The sequence below is a fragment of the Condylostylus longicornis genome, unplaced genomic scaffold (assembly GCF_029603195.1).
Source record: "Condylostylus longicornis isolate FDR11 unplaced genomic scaffold, ASM2960319v2 ptg000063l, whole genome shotgun sequence".
Classification (NCBI taxonomy): Eukaryota; Metazoa; Arthropoda; class Insecta; order Diptera; family Dolichopodidae; genus Condylostylus; species Condylostylus longicornis.
In genome coordinates, this window is record NW_026578031.1 from 12,865 (window position 1) to 40,118 (window position 27,254).

At 23.6% G+C, this 27,254-nt stretch overlaps 1 protein-coding gene across 1 annotated transcript; it reads left to right on the plus strand.

Moving 5' to 3' along the window:
• The first annotated feature begins 19,558 nt into the window (after nucleotides 1-19,558).
• On the plus strand, nucleotides 19,559-23,732 carry LOC129612178 (uncharacterized). The gene is made up of 2 exons (XM_055525695.1): nucleotides 19,559-21,614; nucleotides 21,750-23,732. The coding sequence occupies exons 1-2, from the start codon at nucleotides 20,388-20,390 to the stop codon at nucleotides 23,343-23,345; spliced, it is 2,823 nt and encodes a 940-aa protein (XP_055381670.1). The 5' UTR covers nucleotides 19,559-20,387; the 3' UTR covers nucleotides 23,346-23,732.
• The last annotated feature ends 3,522 nt before the right edge of the window (nucleotides 23,733-27,254 follow it).

Sequence of the window (27,254 nt, forward strand, 5' to 3'; positions counted from 1 at the left end):
CTACCTTGACAAAAAATTTAAAATTTTTTGAAATTTTGCACGACCCCCCTACCTTGGCAAAAAATTTAAAATTTTTTGAAATTTTGCACCACCCCTTACCTTGTCAAAAATTTAAAATTTTTTGAAATTTTGCACGACCCCCTACCTTGTCAAAAAATTTAAAATTTTTTGAAATTTTGCACGACCCCCTACCTTGTCAAAAATTTAAAATTTTTTGAAATTTTGCAGGACGCCCTACCTTGTCAAAAATTTAAAATTTTTTGAAATTTTGCACGACCCCCTACCTTGTCAAAAATTTAAAATTTTTTGAAATTTTGCACGACCCCCTACCTTGTCAAAAAATTTAAAATTTTTTGAAATTTTGCACGACCCCCTACCTTGTCAAAAATTTAAAATTTTTTGAAATTTTGCACGACCCCCTACCTTGTCAAAAAATTTAAAATTTTTTGAAATTTTGCACGACCCCCTACCTTGGCAAAAAATTTAAAATTTTTTGAAATTTTGCACGACCCCCTACCTTGGCAAAAAATTTAAAATTTTTTGAAATTTTGCACGACCCCCTACCTAGTCAAAAATTTAAAATTTTTTGAAATTTTGCACGACCCCCTACCTTGGCAAAAAATTTATAATTTTTTGAAATTTTGCACGACCCCCTACCTTGTCAAAAAATTTAAAATTTTTTGAAATTTTGCACGACCCCCTACCTTGGCAAAAAATTTAAAATTTTTTGAAATTTTGCACGACCCCCTACCTAGTCAAAAATTTATAATTTTTTGAAATTTTGCACGACCCCCTACCTTGTCAAAAAATTTAAAATTTTTTGAAATTTTGCACGACCCCCTACCTTGGCAAAAAATTTAAAATTTTTTGAAATTTTGCACGACCCCCTACCTAGTCAAAAATTTAAAATTTTTTGAAATTTTGCACGACCCCCTACCTTGGCAAAAAATTTAAAATTTTTTGAAATTTTGCACGACCCCCTACCTAGTCAAAAATTTAAAATTTTTTGAAATTTTGCACGACCCCCTACCTTGTCAAAAATTTAAAATTTTTTTAAATTTTGCACGACCCCCTACCTTGTCAAAAATTTAAAATTTTTTGAAATTTTGCACGACCCCCTACCTTGGCAAAAAATTTAAAATTTTTTGAAATTTTGCACGACCCCCTACCTGGGCAAAAAATTTAAAATTTTTTGAAATTTTGCACGACGCCCTACCTTGTCAAAAATTTAAAATTTTTTGAAATTTTGCACGACCCCCTACCTTGTCAAAAATTTAAAATTTTTTGAAATTTTGCACGACCCCCTACCTGGGCAAAAAATTTAAAATTTTTTGAAATTTTGCACGACGCCCTACCTTGTCAAAAATTTAAAATTTTTTGAAATTTTGCACGACCCCCTACCTTGGCAAAAAATTTAAAATTTTTTGAAATTTTGCACGACCCCCTACCTTGTCAAAAAATTTAAAATTTTTTGAAATTTTGCACGACCCCCTACCTTGTCAAAAATTTAAAATTTTTTGAAATTTTGCACGACCCCCTACCTTGTCAAAAATTTAAAATTTTAGGCACCACCCCCTACCTTGTCAAAAAATTTAAAATTTTTTGAAATTTTGCACGACCCCCTACCTTGTCAAAAAATTTAAAATTTTTTGAAATTTTGCACGACCCCCTACCTTGTCAAAAAATTTAAAATTTTTTGAAATTTTGCACGACCCCCTACCTTGTCAAAAATTTAAAATTTTTTGAAATTTTGCACGACCCCCTACCTTGTCAAAAAATTTAAAATTTTTTTAAATTTTGCACGACCCCCTACCTTGTCAAAAATTTAAAATTTTTTGAAATTTTGCACGACCCCCTACCTTGGCAAAAAATTTAAAATTTTTTGAAATTTTGCACGACCCCCTACCTGGGCAAAAAATTTAAAATTTTTTGAAATTTTGCACGACGCCCTACCTTGTCAAAAATTTAAAATTTTTTGAAATTTTGCACGACCCCCTACCTTGTCAAAAATTTAAAATTTTTTGAAATTTTGCACGACCCCCTACCTGGGCAAAAAATTTAAAATTTTTTGAAATTTTGCACGACGCCCTACCTTGTCAAAAATTTAAAATTTTTTGAAATTTTGCACGACCCCCTACCTTGGCAAAAAATTTAAAATTTTTTGAAATTTTGCACGACCCCCTACCTTGTCAAAAAATTTAAAATTTTTTGAAATTTTGCACGACCCCCTACCTTGGCAAAAAATTTAAAATTTTTTGAAATTTTGCACGACCCCCTACCTAGTCAAAAATTTAAAATTTTTTGAAATTTTGCACGACCCCCTACCTTGGCAAAAAATTTAAAATTTTTTGAAATTTTGCACGACCCCCTACCTAGTCAAAAATTTAAAATTTTTTGAAATTTTGCACGACCCCCTACCTTGGCAAAAATTTAAAATTTTTTGAAATTTTGCACGACCCCCTACCTTGGCAAAAAATTTAAAATTTTTTGAAATTTTGCACGACCCCCTACCTAGTCAAAAATTTAAAATTTTTTGAAATTTTGCACGACCCCCTACCTTGGCAAAAATTTAAAATTTTTTGAAATTTTGCACGACCCCCTACCTTGTCAAAAATTTAAAATTTTTTGAAATTTTGCACGACCCCCTACCTTGTCAAAAATTTAAAATTTTTTGAAATTTTGCACGACCCCCTACCTTGTCAAAAATTTAAAATTTTTTGAAATTTTGCACGACCCCCTACCTTGGCAAAAAATTTAAAATTTTTTGAAATTTTGCACGACCCCCTACCTTGTCAAAAAATTTAAAATTTTTTGAAATTTTGCACGACCCCCTACCTTGGCAAAAAATTTAAAATTTTTTGAAATTTTGCACGACCCCCTACCTAGTCAAAAATTTAAAATTTTTTGAAATTTTGCACGACCCCCTACCTTGGCAAAAAATTTAAAATTTTTTGAAATTTTGCACGACCCCCTACCTTGTCAAAAATTTAAAATTTTTTGAAATTTTGCACGACCCCCTACCTTGTCAAAAATTTAAAATTTTTTGAAATTTTGCACGACCCCCTACCTTGGCAAAAAATTTAAAATTTTTTGAAATTTTGCACGACCTTGTCAAAAATTTAAAATTTTTTGAAATTTTGCACGACCCCCTACCTCGTCAAAAATTTAAAATTTTTTGAAATTTTGCACGACGCCCTATTTGGGCAAAAAATTTAAAATTTTTTGAAATTTTGCACGACGCCCTACCTTGTCAAAAATTTAAAATTTTTTGAAATTTTGCACGACCCCCTACCTTGGCAAAAAATTTAAAATTTTTTGAAATTTTGCACGACCCCCTACCTTGTCAAAAATTTAAAATTTTTTGAAATTTTGCACGACCCCCTACCTTGTCAAAAATTTAAAATTTTTTGAAATTTTGCACGACCCCCTACCTTGGCAAAAAATTTAAAATTTTTTGAAATTTTGCACGACCCCCTACTTTGGCAAAAAATTTAAAATTTTTTGAAATTTTGCACGACCCCCTACCTTGGCAAAAAATTTAAAATTTTTTGAAATTTTGCACGACCCCCTACCTTGTCAAAAAATTTAAAATTTTTGGAAATTTTGCACGACCCCCTACCTTGGCAAAAAATTTAAAATTTTTTAAAATTTTGCACGACCCCCTACCTTGTCAAAAAATTTAAAATTTTTTGAAATTTTGCACGACCCCCTACCTTGTCAAAAAATTTAAAATTTTTTGAAATTTTGCACGACCCCCTTGTCAAAAATTTAAAATTTTTTGAAATTTTGCACGACCCCCTACCTTGTCAAAAATTTAAAATTTTTTGAAATTTTGCACGACCCCCTACCTTGGCAAAAAATTTAAAAATTTTTGAAATTTTGCACGACACATAACCTACCTATTGTATATACTCGTACAATACGGTCGGTAAAAAAATGGAATCGAAAAAAATTTAATAGAGATGTTTATACCAATTTAAAAAAAAGTGAAGAATACGCTACAATTCGTCCTACATTCGATACACATAACATACACACATAATTAAAATTCTGTTCTAATCACATTTCATTTGATTTATTTTTAGATTCAGAAAAATTTACAACTTTATTCAAATTTATTTGACAAAAAATCAAGTTTTTCCAAATAGTAAAACAAATTTTTACTAATATTTTGAATATAGTACTCGTATTATACTGGTATATAATATTATACTACTCGTATATTAATTATTTCAAAAAGAACTTGTTAAAATAATTATCATATTTAAGAATTTTTGTTTTTTCGTAAATATATACATTTATACTGATAAAATATTACATAAAAATTTTAAAGTGTTGAAAACAAAAAATAATAAAAATATTAAAATTATATAATATATATATTTATGTACATTATATATAAGTAGTTAAAAACGAAAATGAAATTTAAAATAGTATGATTAAACCCGGATTATTATTAGTAATGCGTGACCATAAAATAAAAATTAATATAGCTGTAAAAAATGTCATTCAAAGTAATCATTTCTATATATATATAAATATATATATATTTTTTTTTTGTGTAAAACTAGTTTTATTCTAAAATACGTTCCTTATATATTAGAAAAAACAGACAACTGATATGGAAATTTTATCTACACGAAGGAAATATCAACATTTTTTTATTACTTTAATTGAATATAGGAAATTCTAAATATTTTACATATTATATTACGAGTATATAACACATACATATATATACATATACAAATATTATTTGTATATGTATATATACAATTTAAGAGTAAATTTTTTTTTCGAAATTATGCCTTTGCTTGTTTTGAACTTGTACCTAACTCTTCTTCTTTTAAATGAATTCATTATATTATTTCGATTATACAAACACATACACACACACAATTTCATATTTGGCTATTAATATTTTTATTTGTTTATGCTGGCTTTTGTTTTTTTTTTTTTGTTTGTTTTGTTGCATTTGCACATACAGTCTCCATATTGAAAATTTATCAATAACTTAACATAAATGGTCATAAAACCAAAATTCATTTTTGTTTTTTTCTTTTTCATTTTTTTCTGTGTAGTATATACAAAATTGTTTAAATAGTTCAAAAATTGCGAAAATATTGAAATATAATAAGTGAGTATAATTATGTATAAGTTTGTATATATTTTTTATATTTAGATGAATGTAAATATTAAAATTTGTGGGAATTTTTTTTTTTACTATTATAAAAATATTGTTGCAATTATAATCAAGTTGTTTTTGTGATGTCTTTTCAGTACAAAACAATCTAAATGAAGATCACACCAAAATTTATGGCCAATTTTTCCACATATGTAAAATTTTTTACAATATTATAGGTCAATATTCGTTTTTTTTTACGTTTTTTTTTTTTTTTTGTTATATTAATTTTGTTTTTGTTTTATTTGTTTTTCTTCTTATATTGTTTTTATGCTTTGAATTTTTAAATTTATATGCATACTCGTAGTACCAATATATTTGTATAGATGTCGGTACATTTTTAATGCCTATTTTAATTCTTTTTTGTTTTCTTTTTAAAGATATTAAATATTATGTAAAAATTCAAAATAAATTGCCATTAATAAACTTGACTACCTTTTATTATTATTTATTATAATTAATATTGAACTGCGTAAATATTTATAATGATGATTTTTTTCTATTTTGCTTCTTTGATTTTTGTTTTTTTTTTATTTATTGTTTTAATAATTATAGAATACTTAAATGAAATCATGTTAAAATGTAAGTATACGAAATTATTGTACATATATGTTATACAGATAACATGCGTTCGTTATCTTTAATAAAATCAAAATTAATACATAAAAAAAAAAACAACGAAAAAAAAAATCGTGAGACATTTCATGGTTAAAATTATTAAAAATATTATTTTATAATTTATTAATAAATGAGCTTTATAATATAATTAGAAATGGTCTTTTTATTATATTAAAGATATTTAATAAAAAAAAAAAAAATTCCGATTATATTTTTGTTTTATTGCTTTTAGCTTCTTTATAATAACCATTAGACGCTTTTAAATATAGTCTAAATGATTAAAAAGTTCAAATTCAAATAAATAAGAAAAACATACAAAATTTTTGTAATATAGTTTTTTTTTTTTGCAAGGTCATCTTTTAGGTCATTCCTCTTAATTAAACAAAAAAAAAAACAAAAAGAAACGAAATCAAAATCAAAAGCTTTGAATTTTTTAAGAGTTTTTTGAGGATTTTTTTTTTTACATATCTGGTATTGTGTGTACCACACTTTATTATTACCATTATTATTATAATTTCATTTCTTTTTATCTGCCGGTTGTATATAACATCTTTATTTTACATCTGTGATATTACTTTATGGTAATCACAACACAAAAAAAAATATTTTATATATATTTGAAATAAAATTGGCAAAATTTAAAATATTAAATAGAAAATGATTCAATAATTATAATCATAATTATTATTTGCGTAATAATAACAATACAATGATAATTATTATGAAATTTATTGACGCGCATGTATAACGTCATTATATGATCGATTAATAAAAATAAAATCGATTATTATAATATTCTTGACTTCAACTTAAAGTGTACATTTTTTTCCATTTAAATTTTATAACTTATTTTATTCTCTTTAAAAAAAAAAGGAAGAATAACGTTATTTTTCGGTAGAATAATTACATTGTATTTTTTTTTTTACATTAAAATTGTTAACTCATAATTTTTTATAAGAAAAAAAAATTGCATATTTTTAGGGAAACATTATAAAATTTAATGGAATTTTTCGTTTTCTTATGATTAAATTTATGATATTTTTTTATTTGTATATTCATTTGATTCAAAATTAATTAAAATTTTGTTTATTTAAATAAAGAAGATCCTTAATAATAATATTGTAATCACGTAATGCTACAAAAATAAAATTTTATAATGATTTATTAGTCAAATATACGGAATTACGAGGAAATAAATATTTGTTACAGACATACTGTTGTATCGAAAAAAAAAAATAATAAGAATAATAATAAGAAGAGAATAAATTAATTTTTTTTTTTAAAGTATTAAAAATATTATGCGCATGTATGTATGTTTGTATGTGCCGCAGACAAATTACTTCATTTTAATTGATTAATGATGATGACATATTTTTAAAAAATCGCCTACAAAATAAACTTATTATTATTATTATTTTTCTTTTCCTTTATTATTATTATTACAGTATAATATTAAAAATTTATATAAAATATTTTTTTTTGTGTATTTAGTTTTAATAATAAATTAATTATATTATATACAAAACAAAAATATTGTATATATTATACCTATAAATATATAAAGCCCATATTTATATTAAGAAAATTGATAAAATATTTATGTATGTATGTAAAATTAAAATTAATTGAAAACATTTATGTATATACATAATTAATAAGGTATTTTTTGTTTTTTTTTTCTCTCTTCCGAATTTAACTTTAAATAAATTTTGTCATTGAATAATTTGAACTTAGAGAACATATATTTAGTCATTTAAAAATAATCAGAAAAAATAATAAAGAATTTAATATATTAAATTGAATATTGAAATTAATATAGATATGTTTGTATATATATATATACATATACAACTACAAATTTACAATGTTACTTGACGATATTTGAAATTGAACACCAAAATGCATGTGCATTAACTTGATTTCAAAAATTCTATAAAAACTAGAATTTTTGAAATTTCTAATTTTAATAGAGTTTTAAAATTCTTTGTAAAAACAATTTTTGCGAATAACAATTTATATGATTTTAAAATTACATTTCTTTTTTTTCTAGAAAATGAAATGACATTTAAAAAATGAAATTGAAAATTCTGAATAGCAAGATAATTTTGACAATTAAAAATTATATATACGAATTTATTTTTTCTATAGATCCTTTTTAATTAATTCCTATAACTATACTTATCGTACATATCTGAACACTATTACTTGCTCATCTAAATTGAGAATATGACAATTTTCATATACTTATTATATTTTTAAATTCATTGGCCTCAAATTCGTAAAATATATTTTATACTATCGTATATACCCCAATATGTATACCAAATTAACATTCTTTTAAATAACTTCCTTATAAAAGTACGCATTTTTTTTTTGAAATATAATAAATAAAAATAGAATCATTTTATATGCTCAATAAATTTTGATTTTATTAGAATAAAAACGTGTTTAACCATAAAATATTAATTAAAATGTGTTATATAGCAATATATCAAAATAAAATGATCATATTTACTATTATTGTAAATTTTTATTTTTCACGTTTTTTATTCATATTAATGCGAGAATTTGGATCATTATTTGATACACTTAAACTAGCTTGTTTTTTTTTTATTAAATTTTTTTGATTTTCAATTAAATATATAGTTATTAATTTTGTTTGAACATAAAATTTCAGGGTTAAATATTTCCTGATATTGCGATATATTAATATTATTGAAACAAGTAATTTGATATAATTTTAATTTAAATTTGAAAAAATCATGGTATCAATAATAGTAAGTTTTACTAAACAATAACTAAAATAAAAAAAAATTCAAATGACATAATATATACAAAAGAATATAAAGCCATCCACCAGATAATATAAAATAGATTATAAAAATATAATTCAATTTTTCTCAAATATTACTGCTTATGATTAGTCTAGTAAAGAGTTTTATGTGCTGTTATACGTTTATCTTTTATATACCAAAAAAATGTAAAGTTATCTATCGGAATAAATGTGAGCAATTCAACTTCTTTCAAATTATACTCCTTTGATTTTTATTTTGATTAGTCTTATTAAGGGTGTTATATCTAACATTTACGGTGTTATACTTATACATTCCCTTAAATGGTACGCAAAAATCTTGAAATTCAAAGAAAATCGAGAAAAATACAAATTTATATACTAATGTAACGTCAAATACTCGTATATCTGTAACGTCTCGTATATCTGTTATATGCTAACTTTAAAACATAATTTTTATTATAAAATTTAAATGAAATCGATGACATATACATATATATATATATATAAGAAAGTTAATATATGCACTAAAAATCATTAATTTATTTTATGTTTGCGTGATTTTTTAATAAAACTTATGCATAATGGATTTATTTTTTTCTATATATTTTTTTTCTTTTTGAATTTTACATAATCTAGTATTCTAAAATGAAATGATAATATTAATATACCAAGTGATTCGTTTGCCTTTATTGAAATTTTATATTTTAATCTTTTATTAACAAAAAAAAAAATTGTATTTCCTTTACTAGTGTCTCAAATATCACTTTCATTTTTCATATGGTAGCTCTATTTAAAAAATCGACAAATTGTTATATTTTTGGAATTGATAGAAAAATTTTTTATATGAGCATGAAATAAAATTGTTTTTGTGTTTTTGAAGATTTATGGGAATTTTTAATTTAGAGAGTATGTTATATAAGTATATTAAAAAAAATTATAGGCATGTATTCGCTTAAGTACATCTCATATAAGAATTCAATTAATTTTACCTTTAAAAAATGAAGATTTTTTTTTAAAGCATACAATATTGACAAAATTGAAACGTAAGAAACAATTTAAAAAAAAAATCTGCCATAGCCATTACATTTAATTCACTTATCTTAATGATAATCAAAAATTTCTTAAAAAATTTTTAAAATGTAAATTTAATAATGTTATATTTTAAATTGCTCTTAATTCTAGATCATTGCCAATTTAGAATAGCCAATATAATACTAAAGATTTTTTTTCTTAATCTTACTTTTGTATTACTGTATTGTTGATAAGTCAAGTAAATTTTTGTGAATTAAAATTGAATGTCAATAATAATTGTCAATTGCGAGTAGCAATATAAAAAATACTCAAAAAATAATGACGGTCAATTTGTATTTATAAGAAATTTTGTAGAAAAAAAAACACAAATTAAAAGTAAATTTTTTTTTCAATTTATAATATTAAATGAAGTCCCAATAAATAACAGGTTAATTTTTCAAATATATAATTATGATTTTGCTTTTTAAAACAATTTTTGAGAGTGTATGCACTTACATGCTTTTTTTTCTTCATATTATTACTTACAATAACACTTAAGAGACAAACTTTGTAAAAAAAGAAAAAAAAAATAAAAAAAAAATTTGGTGAAAAAATTTTTTGCTTATTTTGAATTCAAATTTGACTGCTTGAAAACATGTGTAATTTGTGGTGAACGCTTTAGAGTTATTTGATAAATAAAAACTTGTTTTAATTACCATGAAGCAATTTACAATTTTAATTTTTTTGGTGTTTTACTAGTATCGTAATATACATACATATAATTTAAATGAGAATAAAAATAAATTTAAAAAATAAATAAAAGAAACAAGATTATTTACCTACTCAAATTTTTTAAATCATTTAAAAAATAAATATGTATTTTAAAAAATAGGCAATGTATTTCTTACCCCTCTCAATCTTGATTAAAAATAAATATGTCCCATTGCTATATATTATTTATTTGTTACATTACACTTATGGAAAAAAAATCAATTTCGATTAGAACATTTTTAACTCTTTAAATATTCTCTTATATATTACTTATAGTTTTTCACCATGCATTTTATATTTCTGTAAAATTCTGTTATACCCATTATTATAAGCTGCAGCTTGAAAATTAGAATATCTTTTGGAAATTGGTCAAAGAATTATCTTTGAAAATATTTGCAACCTTACTTTAAATATTTGAAATACATTGTATATAGGGATAATATTTGGATAATATAACAGATACTCTGATAACATTTCATATATAACAATGACTAATTAAAATACCCTTAAAATACAATATATAAATAATTTTATATATATAAAATCATTAATATTTGAAATTTTTTTGTACAAAATTTATAAAAATAAAAATTTCATTATTCACAAACGATAAAAATTAAAAAATTTTTTAAATTTTATTTTTTTTTTTGTTTTGTTAAAGCTTATCATTATTGGGGAATTTTTAGCCATTAAGATTGTGATTATTTAATAATAATATTTTTTTTTTATTATTTTTATTACATTTTGTTTTAGCTGCTTGCAAATTACTGTTTATTATAATATAACAATTTTAGGAATTTTTCTGATGACGCTATTATTGAATTGAAATCTTGAATAAAATTGAAGAAAAATATTAATTTTATAGTGTATATAATTACGATATAATTTTCATTGAAAAAATAAATTAGAAACGCTCAGATATACATGCATACCTAAAATTTAAAGGGCCTCTTTGGTAAACTACTTTTAGTATTTAAATGATATTTATGCTATACTCTACGAAGGTAAAAGCATTAGTTATGTATTCGTAGGTATTTATATATATATAACACTTAATGTATTAAGGAAATACCTTCAACTTATTTTGTTTTTTTTTTTTATTTTCTCCTTCTATTTCTCATAAATGAATATTTGATAACTATAATAATTGTTTTTTTTACTATATTAGTTTTATCTCTTTTTTTTATTTTTGTATATTATTTATAAAATTAAAATGTATAACAAATTAAAATATGTTCAACATTATGTTCACGAGGAATGTCAAATTTTTTGTTATACTAGTACCTACAATTGAATAAAATTTTTTTATTATAAATAGGAAAAACCCTACGAATGGTTTTATAATAGAAACTGAAGCTACATAAATACAATATTTTAAAATCAATATTGTTAACCAATTCTAAACTAGATTAAACCTGAAATTATATACATAAGTACGTGTAAGTATACATGAGATAATGAAATGAAATATTTTTTGAGCTTTCCTACAATGTGACTTTCTTTTTAAACAACACAATTTACTATTTAAATAATAAGTGTAATACTCGCAATATAACAAGTAAAAATATAATTCCCGATGTAATCAAATTTTAATGATTTTAAAAAACGTTTTTATTATCGTTTTTCAACAAATGCACGTTTTCAAAGTTATAATAAAAACTATATTTATGTATAGATACGAGTAGTATATTGTTCCGAAAATTTACATAATAAGTAATTAATAAGTATTGAACTAAACTCTACTGTCGTATTAATAGACACTAAAGTTTCATGAGATTTTAAATACTAAATTCATGAAAATAATCTGTTCACCATACCTTATTATACTTATAATAAATAGTTATTTTTCACAAAACGCAAAGAAAAAATCTCTTAAAAAAAACTGAAACGAAATCCTTTTCCTTAAACATGCTGACAAACCATGTTCACAATCAAATACGTTCATATTATAGAAATCATTTATAATATAAAATAATTATATCATTTAAAAGGTGTCAATATAATTAACTCTTTAATAAGATTTTAATAATATACGCTCTTATAAAAGATAATGGTATAATGTCATGATACTTACTTGGACGACAATCAACTATACAGTAAATATGATATTCAAGTGCAGAGAGAATTATAAGTACATATTTTGTATAAAATAATGTGTGTGTATTTAATAAAATTATCAAGTACCATACTCATTACTCACTCTATACATATGTATGTATATTACTATTTTATAACAGCAAATTTATAGTAAACATTGTAGTAAATTGGTGTAGATTGCAACTAATGCTATACTATAGTTACTGAATGATCATAATCATTTCTTTTACAAAAAATTTTAGCTACCTATTAAAAATATTTATACCTATTTTTAAAAAGAGTACTATAAGCAAGTATGTATGGATGTGTGTATATATACATACAAAAATTTCACTTTTCACTCACCAAAAATTTATGATTAGATCTTATTTTTTCTCAATTTTGTTTTTTTTTTTCCTTTTTGTTTTTACTTTGTTTTTTCTTTTTTTGTTTGTGGAGTAATCGCAAAGCTGTAAGGCTATTATATTTATAAATCAATTACATATGTATGTATGTTTTAATATTTTTAAGGTACATTTACATTTTTACTCAACATGCAAATTTTTGAGTAAAATTTTTTTTGAGTTGCAAATAGGTATTATTATACTATTATTATTAAGTGTATTTGCATAAGGTACCATTTTAAAAAATTTTATTGATAAGAGAAAGAAAAACATACATAAAAAGTACATAAAATATTTTCGCCTACATAAACAAACATATATACTACTGGTTGATTACTTACGAAATTCAATCGAAATTCGAAGATGATAATAGTATAAAGAAAAATATAAAATAATGGTTTACAAAACTCAAAATTGTTCATAAACATGCGTAATTGTGAATGAATGAATAATATAGAAATATTATAATGAAATGTCAATTTGTGTCAACACAAATTCCGTCTAAATAGAGGGAGCAATAAAATTTGCAAAATTTTCAAATTTTATAATTTCAAATATTTTTTTTTTTAATTTAAATATCGTTGTAAATATAAATATAGTAGACGCATATTTAAATAGATAAAATAACATTTAAAATATTTGAAAATTTTAAAAAATATTTACAAGAGTATTTTTAAATTAACACAAAATTAAAAAAAAATTTTGTTTTGCTTATACGTAGGTACTATTTTTTTTTTTCATAAAATTTTTGCATAATTTTCGCGCAATAACCGACATACCTTCATATATACAATATGTTTTTTGGATAATTTAAATTTTTCTGAATACAAAATATAAAAAATTTAAAAAAAAAACTTAACCGTCTATAGAAAAGGCGTTATTTTTTTGTTTTTTTTTTTGAATACTTTAATAAAAATAGATTTACCAGTTTGAGTTTTTATATTTGAATATTTTTACTCTTTCAACTTTATTTTTTGTTATTTTTATTTATGTTTATATTAAAAAAAAACAAAATCTTGAAATTAACTTGATTTTTTTTTTTCAATTTGTTTCATAATTTGATTAATAATGTTTAATAAATATTTTATTTGTATATATAAATGTACATAATGTGTGTAAAATACATACATTAAAATATTTTGTGTTTAAAGAAAAAAATTGTTTGTCTCTTTGTTTATATACAGTATTCGCATGCTTTTAAATCAAAATTAAAAAAAAGAAAAAACAAAAAAAAACGTAGTTAAAAATAAAATTTTAATTAGTAATTAGTTGTGTATAACAGAAAAAAATTAACAATAATATATGATTATAATAGCAAATTAAATAAAAAATCTTATCATTACTTCTTCAACATTAACTATATAGGCAAAAAAAAAAAAAAAAAAACAAAAGACTCTGGCAACAACACAAAAAAAAATGGTAAAGAATACAATCATTACCAAAAACAAGCGGCATCTATATATTCTATTTAACACTATGACATCTAAACTATGCGAAATAAAAATTTATATTATTTATTTCTGCAAAAATATCAACAAAATTAATTATAAAATGAGAGCTGTATGATAATACAATAAGTTTAGAAATTTAAAATACAAGTTATTTCATTTGACACTTTATAGTTATACACAAAAGTGTCATTAAACATTTTCATAATTCTTCTTATCAAAAGTTATTTTTGTTTTATTAATAATTTTTGCATACATACGAGTATAATAATATAAAAGTTATACAGCAATATAACATAGTTATCTTTTTCCAAAATTTTGATTTTTAAAGATGCAAAATTTGGAAATTGTTATATTGAGTATTATTCGAATAACACATATGTATGTATAAAAGATTGTATATTATTAAAAAACACAAATATTAAAAACTTTTATTTTTAATAAATTTCTGCTAATTTTTTTTTTTAAGTAGTTATCATTTGCACAAGGTGTGAATTAAATTAATTAGAAGAAATGGTTTTAAATAGCTTCAGTATAACAGAATTCTACATTTTTGTAATTATAAAGATGCTTCTATTGCAATTATTATAATTACATTATATAGCAATCCTATATGCAAATATATAATACAAAGGCAAAATGTATACACAATTAAATAAGATAAAATACATATGTATGTGCATATGTGTGTATGTATTTCAAATGAATCATATACATTATAATTTAAAATGACAGTTTAAGGATATAAAATATTTGAAAAAGTAAAAAAAACTTTTAAAAAAATATTAAAGATTAATTTTATTTCGTCGTCTTTTTTCTTGTTTATTTAACAAAAAATTCTTTTAAATATTTAATTATATTTATGTATATAATATTATTCACTTACCATATTATAGTTAATATCAATACAATATTGAATTTCATTTTTAAAGTATTATTTTTTTTTAATTGATTAAAATAGAAATCAAAATTTTTGTAAAAAGAGAAGAAAATTAATTGATTGTACCACAAATTACATAAGACTTATTATGCAGGTACCGTATAAGTCAATTCTTTTAATTTTTAAAAATTTATCTAAATATTTTTATATTTTTTTTTTGTTATTATCAGCTTTAAAATAAAAAAAAAAACTGCGATAACATAAAATTATTTAAACTTAAATATAATTTTTTTTTATTATTTTGAATATTAAATTATGTAAAATATTTTTATTTTAAAACTATACATAAGTACATTGTATGTAAGTATGATTATATTTTGTTTTTTATTTGTTTTTGTTTTATTTTATTTTGCTTCGCGGATTTTTCTTTAACACAAAATGCAAAAAAAAAAAAATAATAAAATAAAAAAATATTTAATTATTTCTTTCGCTATTCCGTTACTATATTAAAAATATGTTGTTAATTTTGAGAACGCACAATGTTTACTGATAGAGAAGGAAGCAGAAAAACAATTTGGATGTGCATATAAAAATTTCATCTGGCTACCTTTTGCATAAATCTTTTACGGAAAACTTTGCGAGTATAAAAAAAAAATATTTATATGTATATCTGTAATGTTGATATGTAAATATAAATACACTTTATAACTGTGTAGTATATGTATGTATTTATTTATTTATGCATAGCTATATTGTATAAAATAAAAACATTTAATAGAAAAAACAAAAAAGGCGAAGAGTCAAATAGAAAACCAGTTTTTGTTAAAATTTTAATTTTACTTTTTAATTTTTTTTATATATTAATATATATATATAAATATATACATAGTTATATTTTTTTATTCTTTCACCTTTATATTATAAATTCAAATAACTTAATATATGTATATGAGTAAAAAAGAAATACATAATAATATAAAAATTGAATATGTTTGTATGTATGTATATAAAATTTTAGCAAAAATTTTATTGTCAAAGTAGTAATATGAGTTATTTGTGTTGCTGAACTGTAAAACGGTATAACACAAAAATTTATATATAATATAAATATGTATGTATGTATTTGAAACAAACAAAAATGAGAAAAGAAATAAAACTAAAAGAAATATTTATTAATTAATAAAAAAAAAGAGAAGCTTTTAAATTTTACTACTAATTTTGGTTTAAAAGCTTTTATTATACTGATAAAAACAAGTTATAAAATACCTACCTGTATTTAAAATTTTAACAGAAACGCTCAAATCTTAAACATTGAGATAGTTGACTGAGACAGAGAGAGAGAATTATTTATTTATTTTATAAATATACAAGTTATAACAACTATTAGAAATAGTAAAATTAAGCTCAATTTTATGTTAAATTTATGATAATTTACCTTCGTTTGCCGCCAGCAATTATTTCGAGAGAGAAAGTAATGGTATATTTTACCAACTAAGAGTGAATTTTTTTTTGATTTTTTATGTTTTATAGAAAAGAAATAAGAATAAAGCAAATATTATAAAAGTGTATTTTGAAGAAATATTTCGTTTTTTCAATAGGACTCATAATATACTTTGACTTCAAAATTGTATTAATATGGTATTGATACAAAATTCAGGTTTTCAGTAAGGCATCCGGAAATGTAGAATATAACAATATACAATAATCATTTTTAAAACCGTATGTACGTCCTATAATTTCAAAATTTTATGAATACACTATTCAGCTCTTAAGTTAATTGCTTAGCATTATCGTTAGGCAATTAACTTAAAGGCTACAGTATAGCAATCACCTTCCAATCGAAATTGTAATATACGCAATATAACCGTAATTAATTATCAATTTGATTTATTTAAATAATTAATAATTTTTGAATAATATACGTTTATAAAAATATTAATATTTAACTTTTAACAAAACTTAATATTTAATTTTAACAAAATACATATTATTTGCATGAATTAGATTAACACTAACATACATTTGCATTATAATATAATTTTATGCGGAAAATCAATTTTATAATACACAAATTTGATTATATTGAAATTGTTGGAGATTTATAGAGATTTAAAACTCTTTTTCTTCTTATTTTGATTTCGCTTCCAATCAAAAACACTGTAGAAGCAAGCAGAGGCTTACTTGAGTATAAGATTTAAGAGAAGATATGGAAAATAAAACAGCAATCTGTATATATGTATGTAAATGATATTTGTATGAAGAATGAAATATAGTTATATTTTTTTGTTTTACTTTACTTACACAAACACATATGTATATACTAAGCGTAATTGTTTGAAAGTTTTAAAGAAAGTGAAATTGCTTATAGTATACTACTGCCATGATACTAATCCTACAATATAGTCACCTACACATTACGGAATTACTTTAAAAGAGTAATTGAAATATAAACATATAGGTACATAAAACAAGTGAAACGGTTAATTAAGAATGAAGGAGAACGTTTTTATTCAAAAATGCACATTAGTTGATTAATGCAAAGAGAAATTATGTATTCAACACAACCTAAACGGGCATTAATTTGATATGTAAGCAATTTATTTAAATGCGTAAGTGATACACATTTTCCTTCATATTTCAGCTCATTTCTTTGTATTAAAAGGTTTTTTTTTCACAATTTTATGTATATATATAAGCAACTACACACATACGTTATATGCGGATAAAACGTATATTTTTTGTACGAATGAATAAAATTTTATATACCCATACAAAAAATAAGGAGTAGATTTTCTTTTAAACTAGTTTTTATTAAAATTAATTTTTGATACTATTCCATACGTTGGATAAAATAAGGTTGCCAGTTTAGTAATTATAATTAAAAAAGAGGAAGAAAAAGACAAAATTGGAAGATATAAGGCTCTCATTATTTTCCAAGCGAAAATTAAGTACCGACAATTAAGTACCAAATGTAAAATAAAAAACAATTGAAAAAGTAATCGAAAACAAAGAAGAACTATTCCCAAAAACATCTAATTTTGAACACGTATGAAAAGTAATGTGAATTGAATACTCACAGATAAATTAGATATTTAAATTAGGTTCTAGCAGTATAAGGCAAAAATAATCTGGAATCAAACAAACCAAAGGTAAACATGAGCGAATCGGCTCTTTTTCAAAGATGGAGTAAACGGAGAAGCAAAACACTAGAGAACGTCGTGAAAATATTTGCACAAGATGAGGAATAGGGCGATGTAATAATGAAATACGTAGAGATTGCACTACGTGGCTCAGCTGGTAAACATCGAAAAAGAAGTTTAAGGTACCACACCTCTATTTTTTCATAAAATTGTTATCCGTGTCTTTGCTAAGGATTTGAATTATCCATGCTATTTAAAAATCTGGAAATTGTAGCCGAAATCTCAGGATTACACATTTTTTATACAAAATATATATATAAACAAAAAAATTTTTCCGCTTTTTGTTAATTGTAATAAAAATTTCTTGTAATAATAATAATTTTTTTGTTTCATTTAATAATGCTATTTTATTAAAAACAATATGACTTTCACATGTTTAAACCATCTTGCAGTTACACATCATTTCCGTCAAAAATCTCAACTTCACGATAAATGAGTACTTTTGTTCATGTGTACACTAACAGAAATATTTTTATTATATCAAGGTACGTAAACTGTTTTCATTTTGTTGCAGAAGACGTAACAAAAAAAATTAAGTGTCGTTTTTATATTTTTATGCTACTAAAAATTTTTTCCTCTAATTCTTCCAAACTCATATATGGCGCAAGGTGAATGAAACATATTGTGTCATTTAATAATATTGTATTGCTGAACAAATAATGTTCATGCTAGATTCACGCTTACACACATTAGACTAAATTGAACCTGATGAATATCTAATGAATAGTTCATTAGGTTTTCTGTCAAAATTTTACAAACAATAAAGTAAGCTGGGCCTCTAACATAATAACTGGAACTTAGGCACAAGTAAAAACAAACATTTAAAAATATAATATTTATTAAAGTTTTTACAAAGCATTTTGAAATTGCAGCTGCCATCTTATATTAAAATAAAAAATGTTTTTCTGTTATACGCATATTGTAATTCGTAGATTTACAGTTGAATTTACTACAGTTGAAACACAACGATAAAGCAATCATTAAAATGTTTAATTCTTCATTCGTTGCTAAATTAGACCAACATTTCATAATATGTACATATTTTTTTAATTCTCTTTCGCAATAATTTGACAGATATCTACAACTGTTTAGCAACTCATCAATAAATGTAGTAAAAATTTCATTTTGCCGCGTTGCTAACTTAGTTGTAAAACTTAGCAGTTTGAAAGGTGTTTCCAGGAGTCTCAGTTCTGTTACCTAAATTAAATTTCTGTAGATAAAAAAAAGTTTTAATTATTCAACACTACAAATTCAAGCAAATTTTTTTTAGAAATCATAAACTTGAAATATATATTCGTTTATTAAATTGATATTTTAAGGATGTATTGATTTATTTTCATCCATTTGCGAAAAATTAAGAAAAAAAGTGAAAAAAAAAGCTGTACTCGCGGTTTGACAAAAAAAAATTTTTTTTAAAACTAAATTTTACTGCTCTTAATTAATGTTAGAGTTATTTCCCAATATTAAAATTGTTAATTTTAAATTAAATAAATGAAAAAAAAATTTTCATAATTGACAAACTGTTAAAATATTTTTTTTATTATGACTTTATAAAAGACTCAAAATTTTCATAATATTTGAAGAACTTCAAAAGTGGAAATTTAATTTAATAAAATACGAGTGATCGGATAATTTAAGATTATTAATATCAATTGATTTTAATTTATATTTTATTTACATATTTGTAGATAAAATAACATAAAAGCAGAAAAATCGGCGTTAGTTAAAAGGGAAGTACAATTTCAATACTAAAATTATTTAAGACTTTCTTTTACCAAATAATTTTTGGTTTTAAGCATAGAAATATGCATTACATATATAAAAAATTAAGAAATACAAATTACAAATTTGATAAAATTTAATTACGATATAAACAAGTTAATATGTAATAGGTTTTGTACCTACCCAAATAGATTTAAAATATAGATTCTCGAAAAGGTGATGAAAATTAGAAAAGTTTTTTAAGAAAAACTTTTGGAAAGAAATTAAAGAAAAAAATAAATATGGATGTACATGTTGTTCAATTAGATTTAGTTCCTTCAAAAGGAAAGGATTTTGAAACAATTTTAAATAAAGAAAATGCAGATTTTAAACAAGAAAAAGATAACATTCATGAAAAGGATTGTAATAAAATTTTAATAGATAATTGCGACTTTATCACAATGGAAAATACCAACGAAGAACTTCTTAGTAAATCTGAACTGGAAATCTCTACATCAGAGTTCATAATTGATGAGGATAATTATAATATTTCACCTAACACATCTTCAGATCCGTGTGTGGATCCACTAGCTATAGATGATTATAATGCAGAAGAGGTTTCCTCAAATATTAATGATTCTCAATTTAGTTTATCAAAGGATAATATTATTTATATAGTAGATGTTGATGACATAAAAGATAATTCAGTAAATAGTCCAAAAATAAATTCAATTAAAATAAGCTCATTAGAAGACATTCATTGTAAAGTTAATAGAAATATTAAGGAAATTGAGGGAGGTAATTTGAAGTTATTGAATAACCAAAATTTAGAAAAATCGAGTACCAATGATGAAAACGAAATGCCAAGTGATGGTTCCGATTCTGGATTAGGGCTTGACAACAATTTATTACAAATAGATACTTACCACAAAATGAATAATACAATAACAATACTTGAAAAAAATATATCTAATCCCATATCAAATAAAATTCCGAATAAAAGTAGTTTAAAGCGGAGATCTGATACTTTAGAACATTCTGTTTTGCTACCAACAAAACGTAACAAAAGATCAATACAATTTGATAACGTCAAGATTTTCTACTTTCCAAGAATACAAGGGTTTTGCTGTGTTCCATCTCAAGGAGGATGTACTTTAGGCATGGGGGCAAAACATATTCAAAGTAAAACTTATAAATTAAGTGATCATGTTAATGAGCAGAGCGGTGATAAGGTTTCAATGCAACTTTGCGGTGCAAAAGGCTCTTCAAGTGATGAAACTGATAGTGATGAAGATTTAAGCGAAGAAAATATTTCAGATTTAGACCCAGATTCAAGTGGATTTTTACAGCCCGTACCAGTAAAAAGTCGACGAGCCCTGCTAAAAGCTGCTGGTATCAAAAAAATTGATTCATCTGAAAAAGATGAATGTAGAGCAATTAGAGGTTCCAGAGAATATTGTGGCTGCCTTTGTAGGGGTTTTTGTGATCCTGATACGTGTTCTTGTAGCCAGAATGGAATAAAATGCCAGGTAATTTTTATGAATTATACAAATAAAAAATTGGTTTTTCTTTTATATAATATTACTTTATGATAACTTAATATGTTATTATTTAGAAAGCGTAATTTTATCTAATGCTCCATATTATTATATTATTCTTTAAAGGTGGATAGACCAAATTTTCCCTGTGGATGTACAAGAGACGGGTGTGGTAATGCATATGGTAGAATTGAATTTAATCCTACTCGAGTACGGACACATTATATTCACACTATAATGAGATTAGAGATCGAAAATAAAACCAGATCAACATTTATGCATGAAATACAACCGAGTCAACGATTTTTCCCAAATTCAGGCCCAGTTGAAGCCTTGTATGAGGGTGAAAATAGTACTGCCGGACAAAATAGTATTCAGTTTTTTCCAGACCCTGTTTCTATTACAGATAATGATAATAATTTTGATTTATTTCCACTACACAACGGAGAGGACAATTCTCGAATCTTTCTATCTGCTGATCGCGAAATTAATTCTGATGGCGAATTTTCATATCCAGTTTTAAAATCTTTCCTCATTCCTACGAATAATCAGCAAGATGAACTTGTTTGTTCCTCATTATTATCAAAAGCTTCTCAAAGAAATAATTTAAAGATTTTATATCCACTGCAAGATGAAGGAAACAATTCAAGAATATCCTTACCTTCTGCAGATGACAACAATATTGAGGAAAAGCTACCATGCCCAATTTTAAAGGCCTGTTTTAACTCCAATAAATGTGAAAAAAGTGACGAAACTAATTCAACTGGACAATCCAAAGTCAACGAAAATGCTAAAAATTTACTTTCGCTGCATAATACGGAGGATAATTTAAGAATATCTTTGTCTGAAATTGAAAATGTTGATGAGCTTTTATATCCTGTTTCAAAATCTTTTTTAACTTCTACAGACAAAATTATCAATTCTTCTAAATCTAGTAACCCTGAAAACAATGTTATAAAAATTTCTACTAGTGGTTTTAATATTACAGAACCAAAATATTTAGGAAATTGTGCTCAAGGATATGACAGTTTTTCTTCAGCTTATGCAAATTTTTTAGAAGAAGCTTATCTACCATCGAAAGCAAATTTTACTGAAAAAATTCATAATGAAATATCAGACGTAGGTAATACAAATTATAATCAAAATCAAATTGAAAGAAGTCCAGTGCATGACTTACTAAATATAAATAGAAATAATACTTTACCTTTATACTGTGCTTCACCTACAGAACTTGTTCCTAAAAAGGATGAAAAAACTAAAATTGAACCTTCTAATTCTCCCACTAAAGAGTTGAACAGCACCGCAAAAATTTGCACATTGGCTCCTACAGCACACACTTCAACTTCGATATTTGAAGGAACCTCAACCACTATCGTATCAAACTATGTTTCAAGCTTATGCAGCCATGAAAATAAAAATAACATGAGTTCAACAACAGATTGCACCGCATCTGCTACAAACTCAAATTTGAAATGTGACTTGTCTGAAACAAATTGCACTGAAACGAAAATGAAAAAAGAAAATACAAATGAATGTATTCCAGAAAAAACTGATATAGAAATTTTAATATCTGAACTTGATTGTAAACCTGAACATCTATCACAACTCTCACCGCCGCAGTTAAAAACCATTACTTATATTTCCCCTTTAGAAACGACGTGCGTCAATACTTCTAATACAGAAGATACGAAAAATGAAATGAAATTACTGGCAACAGTTTAATAAAGAAATATCAAGGTGCCCTAAAAAAAAACACAACTTTAAACTTGGTATGGGCTTTAGTTAATACATATATTCTCGTCGACCAATGTAGAGTTTTCAAAACAAAAAAAGAAAATTAAAAAAAATTAAAGATTAATTTTAAGTGGTTTGTATGTACATACACCTTAATATTGTGCGCTTAAAAATTGAAATATAAAAATTTGTATTAAAGCCTCTATTTGAGCTTTCAGACTTTAAAGAAAAATAGAAATGTTATGAAATTGTTTAAATATGTAATACAGAAAATTTCTTTTTTCTTCAACACTTACATTTTAAAACTGAACTGCATAAAAAGCGATGTTCTAAAGTTTCAAATAGTAGTTGAATTTTTATTTTCTGTGATTACCTTTAAGTGTATAATAATAAATATATATATAATTTTTAATTATTTATAACTTTAGTTGTTATAATTGGTCATGTTGATTTCCAAAATAATATGTATGAATAAAATATAAAAATTAAAAAAAAAATATAAGTTATAATAAAAATAAATATCGATTTGTTTGCATCTTTTCAAAATTTCAGAACATTGGACAATTCTATCACTATCAAGGGAATATGCAATTAATTCAGTTGCATATTAACTTTACAATCTTTAACATGTGTAAGGTTTTTTTTAAAATTCAGGAATTTTTGTTTGTTTCTTAAATGTACTATATATTATTAAGTTTCTTAAAAGTACTATATTACATACTATATTATATTTATTCGAATATTTTTAATATTATTTTTTGGTGGTGCGGCTAGACTTATTTCTTAACCCGCTTGTTGAGGACTCATTGACGATAAAAATTAAAATTTTTACATGCATATTTATATACCACGATATCTACTCATCTGAATGGATCTACTAAGTTTTTTTTTATCGTTGGGTTGCTGTATTTTTTTTAAAATTACATACAATAGATAATTTTGTGTATGAAAAATGGTTTGAATTAGTGTTTTTTTTTTTTGCAGACTGATCACAATGACTTTTCGTGTGAAAAAAAGCAAAAAATTTGCTCAATAAAAACATCTAAAAGAAGAAGACAAATGTCGTATATCAAAGACTTAGTGTATATTGAATACACTAAGTCTTCGATATACGACGTTTCGAGTTACGACATGATATAAATTTGGACCATTTTTATTTGGCTTGCGACATTCTTCCTGATACGGCATAATTTTTTTATTTTTTTTTTTTTGACTTTTGAATAAAAATCTATACCGAATTTAGTTATACGGCAAGTCTAAAGAATATACACTAAGTCCTCGAGATACAACATCTTCCAATATGACATTTCGAGTTACGACATAATATAAATTTAGACCATTTTGATTCGGCTTGCGACATTATTCCTTCGTCAAAAAATTTTTTTTTTGACAGATTTTACTGTTTTTTGAATAAAAATCTATACCGAATTTAGTTATAAGACAAGACTAAAACAAATATTTCAATAATGAACCCTTTCTAGTTAAAAATGCTAAATGGTAGTTAAAAATACGAATTGAAGTGATATATATAAACTTAATCAGATTTTATTTTATTTATTTTTGTCACAAAATCATTTTTTTAAAAGAAGACGTCAATTATATTGTAAAATAATTTGTCGAATTCACTTCTTCTTTCCATACATTCCTCTTCAAGCGACAGTTCGAGTTACGATATAAATTTCTAGAACCAAAAACGCCGCATCTCGAGGACTAAGATTTTGTTTTTATTTTCAGTGAAAATTTCATTATACAAAATAATAATGAGTAAAATAGCACCCTACTTTATATATTGAGTATGTATGTATATAAAATTTATCTATTTAACATTTCTAGTCCATTCAATGTACAAATTTTGCACTTTAAAATTATTGACAGCAAAATTTTTAAGCTGGCAACGCGATTAAATCGAAAATTATTAGATTTATTTGATACTAGCAGCAACCCTTTTAATTATAGTTCACTCATTTGTTTTTGACCGAAAATATAACGGGATTAGTTAGCGATATAGAAAATTGTTTAACCTTAATTTAAAACTCTCTACTACTATAACATTAAGTAAATAATAAAAAAATAAAACACGTTGAAATTCTACTATTAATTTTTTCTGTAAATATTATATTGTAAGTAAATAACTTACTTTATTACTTTTTAAAATTTCATTTTTTGTTCTAGATTCATGAATTTTTGTAATTTTGGTTCTTTTATCACATTATATTACTAAATAAAAAGTAATCATAACCAATGTTTAGTTCACAAGAACTTGAGAGATTTATTTTTATATTTTTTTTATACGAAGTATAAGATTAATTTTTTCCAAATTTCTTAATCTACTTAAAAATGTTAAGAATCGTTTACACATTAAACATTGTTCATGGATTTTGTTTGATTTGAGGAGAATTTGATGAGAGTTCCATGGATTTTGTTTTATGAAAAAAATAGATGATTAATTTCTACAAAATGAAATCAAAGAAAAATTTTGATAGGCAAACACAGGATTAACGTTGTACTCAATATTATTATGGCAAAAAAAGTGAACTACCTGGCTAAGTGTGAACATACTTTTGATAGAGTGCTGTTTGAAAAAATAGGGTTAGTAAATGTTAATCTTTCCCAAGTTGCTAACACCATAAGTGTGTTAAAGATAAAATTCTCAAAAAAATTCAAGGTCTGTCCGCTATAAGAAAGTTTTTATTGAACTTGAAAAAAGTTTATAAAGCTTTTATTTGTAAATCGAGAGTGATAATGTTATTATTTTCTCAATGTTTAAAATTTTTTCAAGTTTTGTAAAGTAAAATATAGTGTCTCAAAAACTTTTAAAATCTTAAAGCTGTCGAAATATATGGTTTTCTTGGTTATGTAACAATGTTTTGTTTTTCTAAATAAACAAAATGAATTCACAAATGGTTTTCCTTAAGTTTTACACATCTAAAATCAAAATTTTTCGGTTTTTTGCATAACTTTTTTGTTATTACGAGTATATATAATATTTTTTTATATATATAATATTTTTTTATATTTATTTATGTTTGATGAATATTTGGAAATTTGACGTTTATTGCTATTTAAAAAGTTCTTAAAATATTTTTCAACTTTTCAGTCTGGTTTATTTTTTTTTAAATGAGAATTCTTTTTTTTTTTGCGATAAATTACGTTACTGTTTTCTTTTTTAAATTTTTTTCAAGTTTTATATCAGACAAACCTATGATTTACTTTTGATTTTTCGATAGTTTCAAAAAAAAAAAAAATTAGAATAACCGATGTGAAAATACTCATTAACATTAACATGAATTTATTTTGAGCAGGATTGTATAAAAAACATGAATCAAAAATGTAACGTCAGTAAGTATTAAAGTTGAAAAGTTAGTAAGTATTACAGTTAATATAATTTTTTTTCTTTTTAAAGGGCATTGACTGTTTGACGCAACCATATCACTTTTGTCAATCTGAAATCAACAATTTTTTACATGATATATTTTTCTCTTACATGATACTGTTTTCTGTACACATTCAATTTTTACTTTTGCATACATTTTGAAATACACCCATTCAACTCTGAACTTTTTTTTCATTTTAATGTTAATCACTGATAATGTTAAAACAAATACCCAATTACAAAATATTTATATCTAAATGTAGGAAATATCCTCTTTTTATACCAATAGGAACATATGTTTGAAGGGGATTATCAATTTGCCTTACCGTTTATAACACCAAGAAATAATGGAAGAAATAAGTGCACGTTTTTTATCATCGTCGAATTCTGTCCGTCTGTTCGTCAGCCCGTCTATCCGTCCGTAACAAAAATAGAGCTAAGCTCTATTAACCAAATTTCACAAATCAGGTAGAGCGCTTCAGGTAGAGGCCCTAGAACTTCAAAAGCTATTTGGCTATATCATG